Raw genomic sequence first — 7,150 nt, forward strand, 5'->3', positions numbered from 1 at the left:
ACGTTTCACAACGCTGATGAACTGCACAATTATAAATCATTCTGGGACTACTGTGCGCCTAAAAATAAGAAATAAAGTACAGGGTATTAAAATAGCACTTAAGCAAATAATTATTTTATTTTCTTGTTACTGTTTTTAAAGAGGCTGCTCTAGGTGGAATACATAATTATTATTCTCCTGTGATCAATCAATCTCATACCAGGAGTAACGAGGTAACATTCATGTAAACATTTTTGTTCCTGAGTTTTCTGAGCTGCATTTTGCCGACTACGGATGAGCGAGCGGGATTTTTAAATTCGATCTCGCGGCAAATCGGGCCATTCTCGCCTACCGAACATGTAGGCGAGAAGGGCCTTGGGATTCGCCATGAGGTCGTGTTTGCAGGCGTACTGAACTCATATGACCTCCCAATGTAGATTCTAAATTGAGAGGTCATATATAGAGAGTACAGTAGTACGCTTGTGGTCTGATTGGAGGCACGTGCTTCCAATCAGCTGTGATCGCAGGTTTCCACGCTCCCTGGGCTGTATTGACAATGTATATACATTGATAAGTACAGCCCAGGGAGCATGGGAACCTTGACCATGGGAACCTGCGGTCACAGCTGATTGGAGGCACATTCTCCATTGAGAGGTCATATGAGTTCAGTACGCCTGTGCAACGCGACCTCATGGCGAATCAAAAAGGCCGTTCTTGCTGACATGTTCAGTAAGCGAAAGGTCATATGAGTTCAGCTGTGACAGTCCAGGTTCCCACGGTCCCTGGGCTGTACTTAACAATGATAAGTACAGCCCAGGGAGCGTGGGAACCTGGGCGGTGAGAACCTGTGGTCACAGCTGATTGGAGGCATGTGCCTTCAATCAGCTGTGACTGCAGGCGTACTACTGAACTCATATGACCTCTCAATGGAGAATCTCAATTGAGAAGTCATATGAGTTCAGCTGTTACTGTCCAGGTTCCCATGGTCCCTGGGCTGTACTTATCATTGATAAGTACAGCCCAAGGAGCGTGGGAACCTGGACCGTGGATTCCCGAAATCGGTTCGCCGAAATTTCAGGGACCCTTTGGAAGTTCGAGGAAAAATTTGCGAAACTGTCAGAGGCCTTCTCGCTCATCCCTATTGCTGAAGTGAGACAAACTCTGAATGAATCGACTGCAAATGATCTGCATATGATCTGGGTGGAAAATTGAATTCTGACATTGATTAATCATTTACATTAAACCAGATCATGCCCTGCCTATTTAATATAATTGAACCTTACCATGGAAATATTGCCACTTATTTATTTTCTGGGAAGTCTTTGTCATGTTGAAAAAGGTTTCTCAAAATTCTTTTGATAGCGCTTCTCCAGCCCTGATGAATGGGCTTTGATTTTTAAAACAAGGCCCATTCATTGTAATATGTTGTCAATACATTGTTGAGTTACTTATATCCTTACCATGCACCAATTATGTTTAAACTCCACCAATGAACTTCTGTTTTTTTGGTCTGTTTATATATTTCATTTTCCTGCCAAAAATCCAATTAACTTATATCCCCTGTCTGTTTGTGCAGCACTAATATTAGTTAGCATAGTTCCCTCATTTCTCTATGTAGTCTATGTTATAGAGAAGGAGGGGTGGTCTGGTGTCTGCCATAGGGTGACAACACTCCACAAACAGAGCACAGTGGGTCAGCAAAACCATAGCTAGAAAACAGTGGCCCCTGCAAGAGATCTTTGCTATCAGTCTACCTACTTTGTGGCTTATGACCAATAGCATCACTTACTTCTACCATGCTGACACATTGTGCTTCCTCCCATCCAGACTTGCTGCCCAGGGCAAGATGGCGCTCAGCTGATATTCCCCATTGCAGCTGGGCAATTCAAGCCTCAAAGTCAAAAAGAACTTTGAGATCATTACAAAGGACATGAGGGCACTTTTTGTGTCTGGAGAATAAGAAGTTTAAGCTCCGGATAAGGAAGGGATTCTTCACAGTAAGGTGTGAAAATGTGGAATCGGCTCCCTCAGGAAGTAGTTTCAGCAACTATTATAGATTGCTTTCAGAAAAAGCTGGATGTTTTTCTAGAAGCACAGAATATAACTGAGTATTAAAGGTTTAAAGTAAATATAACAGACTGTTGATCCAGGGAACATCCGATTGCCTCATGAAATCAGGAAGGGATTTTTTTCCCTGTTGAAGCAAATTGTACCAGGTTTTTTTTGCCTTCCTCTGGATCAACTATGTCTTATAGGGTTTTATATCTGGGATATCTTTATTTCCCCAGTGGTTGAACTTGATGGACTTATGTCTTTTTTCAACCTGACCTACTATGTAACCAATTGGACAAAGGAAATGGATCAGAGCCTGGGTAAATTGTTAATCCCAACTGCAGTGTTGGGGTAGGAGGGTGGCTGGGTAGTTATTAGGAGGTAGTTCTCTGCCTGGCACTGTAATATTTCTGCAGTCTGTGAACCTCCTAAGCCCACAGGTTATAGATATGCCAGTGGCTGTAACCCTGACCCTGGATCAAAGAGAAAAAGTACACAAATACAGGAATAATGTACCCACCATATCTAAGGACTGGTAATCTGCATCATATTCTTCTTTCCTTATTGTAATCAGTGCTGAAAATTTCAATGACTTGGATTGGTTACCCACCTACCTACCCATTTTTTTCCAGGGGCAAGGACAAAACATTCCTCAGCCATGGGTTTATTCACTTCCAGGCTCTCAATTTTAACCGCTAGGCTTCCAAGAGTGTTCACTAGCATTGACAAGTGTTTTTTTTTTATTTTGTCCTGCCCTGGTTGTAATGTATTATGAGATATATCGGCTACCTTACCATTGTGCCAAGTGCTGGAAAACACTTCAAACCAAAGCCACTTGTATAAGCCTTCTACTTCCATGGAAGGGGTTCAGTAGCAGACCACCCTGAGACTGTATGAAGCTTCAAGAAACCCAACAAACTCACAACGCAGGCAAACACCTGTGCAATAAGATTTTAACCTCTCCAATTTGTTTCAATGATAACCGGGGCTTTGGGGTGATTGGAGAGTGGTTGAGGCTGGTAAACTGCAGGGGTTCTGCTGTCAAAAAATGCCCATTTGAATTTAGGTTTAACATTTAAAAAGTTAAAAAGTGTAAAAGTTGCATTTATATAAATAAAAAAACAGCAAAAACACAAAAACCTCAAAACAAAAAGCAAAAAACACTCAATCCCTAAAATAGGCCCTCAAAAAAAAAACCTATTAATTATTAATATTATTAATAATAATATTAATAATGCACAGGATTTACATAACTCCAACATATTACGTAGTGCTGTACATTATATAGGTGTTGCAAATGACAGACAAATACAGACAGTGACACAGGAGGAAAGGACCTTGCCCAGAAGAGCTTACAATCTAAAAGGTGGGGGAAGCAGCACACAATAGGAGGGGGATAGGGGGATTAGGAATAAAATAACACCTTATACCCCTGTAAACCACTATAAAGCAAAATTTCATGTTAACTCATTTCATTTGCTTTTCAGTTCCCTGAAACCTTCCCTACAAATGTTACCCAAATTTTCTAAAGCCCAATTTTTACTATTTGCTTTCCATCATACAGCGACTTTCCATCATACATTACAGCCACAACAAACACAAGTTTTAGTTTTCCCTCATAACCACTTTCCGATCATAGATGTTAAAATACAAGTCAACACCTGTGCGGGATTGCTATTGTTCTGTAAGAAGTGAATATTTGGTTCATTAACTATTATTTTATCCCATTAAAGTATTTTTCTATCACCTTTTCCTTCTTCAGCTTCCCATAACAGGCACCCCGCTGATACCGCCATCATGAGCAATCTTTTCGTGGTATAATAAAGCAGATTTTACCTTAACTTGACTTGCAAAAAATTCTTTTTTTAGGTTTTCCTTTTTTTGTTGCATCTCAGTGCTGCTGATTTTTGTGTCTTTTTCCCAGTTTATCTACATGAACTCTGTAATGGCTGGATGGCATTTTTAATGGCGGGTTTCCGGATGGTGACAAACTTGGACCATGCCTGTGTTTAAATAGCCCTTTGCAGTGTCTGCAAGATGTGACAACAAGTAGGAAACAGGACAAGGGGTTGTCACCCGATCACCCAGAGGGTGTCGGAATAAAGACATTTAGGGCAAGATCACCAAATACTATGTTGAATAATTAAAAATGACTTTTGAAAAAACAAACACATTGGGCATTCATTACTCCTGGGTAATTAATGCCTTGGTGTGAATCAATTACTCTTATTGAAACAAATGGACCTGAAAGATCTCCATGATGGAAGATTTGAGGGCATGTCTGATCCCCCCTTTTTATAAATAAAGCCCATTGATGCTTATATGAGATTTTAGTGATTTACATATAGTTTGAAGGTCTAATTCCTATTGACTTGGAGGTTGAAGAACATCCCATGCCAGTATAGTTGGAGCAGCATTGTACCTGCAGCACACATACAATACATATAAATATATAAAATCTATAGACTCACCATGTTTGGAGCCTCAGTCAGAAAAGTTCTGGTGTACATTGGAAAGTCATTTTCATAAGCCCCGTCCAACTTGCACAAGCTTCCGGATACAACTCGCTTTGATGTTAAGCTACCTTGGAAAAAGCCAGCGTCAGACTCTGCAACCTTTCGAACCTGAGACATGGATATTGCGTGAGAAGAATCATTAATCCTCACGCCACCCGTATCCGTTTCCAAATAGTCTTTACGAACCGCGTCTTCTTTCCACTTGGTGCCATTTTTGAGTCTGTGTACATCATCAAGACTTTTTGCACTGTACTTAAGAGTATCTTTACCTTTCTTAGTATCAAAGGGCTTTTGATGGATCGGATTGAGGATGCTGGTGGTCACTTCGTCCAGAAACTTCGAAAACTGGACTTTGCTACGACCCTCTTCCCTGTCGGTGCCTAAACTCGACGGCTCCTGACTCTGTTGACTGATGTCCGAGGAGGAAGAGCTGAGCCGGAATTTTAATTTTCCTCTTTTGTTTCTTAGAAACATCTTTGGTTTTATCTATTAAGACCCCACAAGGGATATTCGGTAACCTTTAAAGTTTTCAGATTCACCGCTCCAAATTTCCTGTTTGAGTTTCTAAAGGTCTCTTGAAGGACTTTTGATGTTTTTCCACTTTTAGTTTAGTGAAACATTTCACTTGAAAGAAATTCTTTGTCTAGAAAAACAAACTAGGTTGTCTTTGGATATTATGAAAATAATCCATGGTCCCGTTACAGTTGAGTGTTCTTATTAATTGTCATCTAAACCTTGAATCCGGGAGGAATTCCTCGAGAACAAACGTGGCCAAGTAATTAATCCATCAAAAGTACCGGCATTTCCTTTTTAACGAGAGCCTCAACTTGCATTTTAAAGCACGTGAACTGCACCAGCCCATTTGTAGAACTAGTTTAACATTTGCCTCTTCATTCCTAAATGAAATGACTTTTAACGTTCTAGGTCTTTGGGTGGTGCATTGATGTATTGATCATCAAAATCACCGGGTACGTGTAAGCTCGCTGATTTCTAGGCCGTATACCGCATCCCTCATGCATTTATTCTTGGTCGCACAGTGGAAAATTGTCACTTGCCTTTTTCAAATCAGATATCAGAGAAGGTCATGTTTTAATTAGTCTCAATGACTCTATGCAATTAGCGGCCTGTACCAGAGGCGATCGATTGAGACTGGCGACAGTTGCTATGGTGCCGGAGTAGTTTGCAGTTCATGGGAAGGTGCAGATCGGCCTGTTTTGTCTTTGGTGTATAAGGACCTAGCCTGGCACTGGCTGCAGAGCTTTGCCACCTATAGAATCTAACAAACTACAGAACCCCAGAGAAGGCATCCAAGAAAAAAAAAAACCTCTATTTTACAGGACCCTATTGTTTTAGGTTGCATGTGCATTGGGGGGACGTGCACAGTTTTAAAGTTGTATGGCAAGGCACACCAATGGACCTTTGGAGCACATTTAGTTGCACTGCATAGTACATTATGGTGCACCAACCAAACGTGCTCCAAAGGTCCATTGTGGAAGTGCTCAGAATAAAAGTGTAAATCCACACCTGCCTTGAATGCTTGAATCTTTTAGAGGAAGTTATATCTCACAAGGTTCTGGAATGACACTCTCAACCTATACACGAGAAGCTTGTTGGCATCTGGTTGGAATGGATGGTAGAACTCCAATGCCAAAAAATTACCTACACTGCAGAATCAGAAAATATATGTAGAAAACATTACCTGCTTTACATACAAGAATTACATGTCTTAGCACTATGCTGCTGAAATATATATATATATATATATATATAATTTATATATTAAAAAAAAAAAGTTTATGCCTAGGTAAAGCCCATCACCTGGCAAAAACATATTTGTGCGGGATCTAGTCAATAAAAGGATAACCTCATTTAACTTTTTTCTCTTACAGACATTTTATTTAGGTTAATGCAGAATATTGGAAAGGTGAGGGACTTTAAAATGCTTTGGGTGCAAGGTCTGTTTTAAAGTATAACTGTGATCAAGCAAAAACAAATACTTATGTGATAAAAGCTGCTCATACTAAAAGCCGCCCTCTCTATGTGCACCTTGGGAAACCTTATTTTGCAGATACTTGTTGATCCAGCCAGTAATACAATTGAACAGACACTTTCCTTACAAATATATTCTTTTTGCTATGAAATAGCTGTAGTTACATCACTGCGGCATTGTCACATTTGCAGAAGCTGATATCCTTATCAGTAGCCATGCCTACATCCCATTAGATTGGCAGCACAATGCTCTCTCTACATAAATTGGGGAAAGAATGGCAACTCCCCATAAAATGAATTGTTTACCCTGTAAGGAAAAATGGACTTTAAAAATGATGTGGGTTCAGATTTTTTTTTTAACACCTCTCTGTGATTTTTTGTAATTCTATAATCACATTATACTGAACTTGAAACAATTGGCCTGATTTATTAAAGCTCTCCAAGGCTGGAGAGAATACACTTTCACCAGTGAAGCTGGGTGATCCAACAAACCTTGCATGGATTTCTTAAAAGTCATTTTCTATTTGTTAGAAAACGTTTTCAATCTTGGAGAAGATCCATTCCAGGTGTGCTGGATCACCCAGCTTTACTGATGAAAATGTATCCTCTCCAGT

The 7,150-nt window shown here is 40.0% G+C and overlaps 1 protein-coding gene across 3 annotated transcripts in view; it reads right to left on the reverse strand.

Annotated features, from left to right (window-relative positions):
* BEGAIN (brain enriched guanylate kinase associated) overlaps positions 1–5,374 on the reverse strand; it is a 125,194-nt gene extending 119,820 nt beyond the window's left edge. For all 3 annotated transcript variants that reach the window (XM_072427440.1, XM_072427441.1, XM_072427439.1), the window contains exon 1: positions 4,503–5,374. In XM_072427440.1, coding sequence (XP_072283541.1) covers positions 4,503–5,021 — 519 coding nt within the window. In that variant the 5' untranslated portion in view covers positions 5,022–5,374. The remainder of the gene's footprint in view (positions 1–4,502) is intronic.
* Positions 5,375–7,150: the final 1,776 nt, after the last annotated feature.

The sequence above is a fragment of the Pyxicephalus adspersus genome, chromosome 12 (genome assembly GCF_032062135.1).
Source record: "Pyxicephalus adspersus chromosome 12, UCB_Pads_2.0, whole genome shotgun sequence".
Lineage (NCBI taxonomy): Eukaryota > Metazoa > Chordata > Amphibia > Anura > Pyxicephalidae > Pyxicephalus > Pyxicephalus adspersus.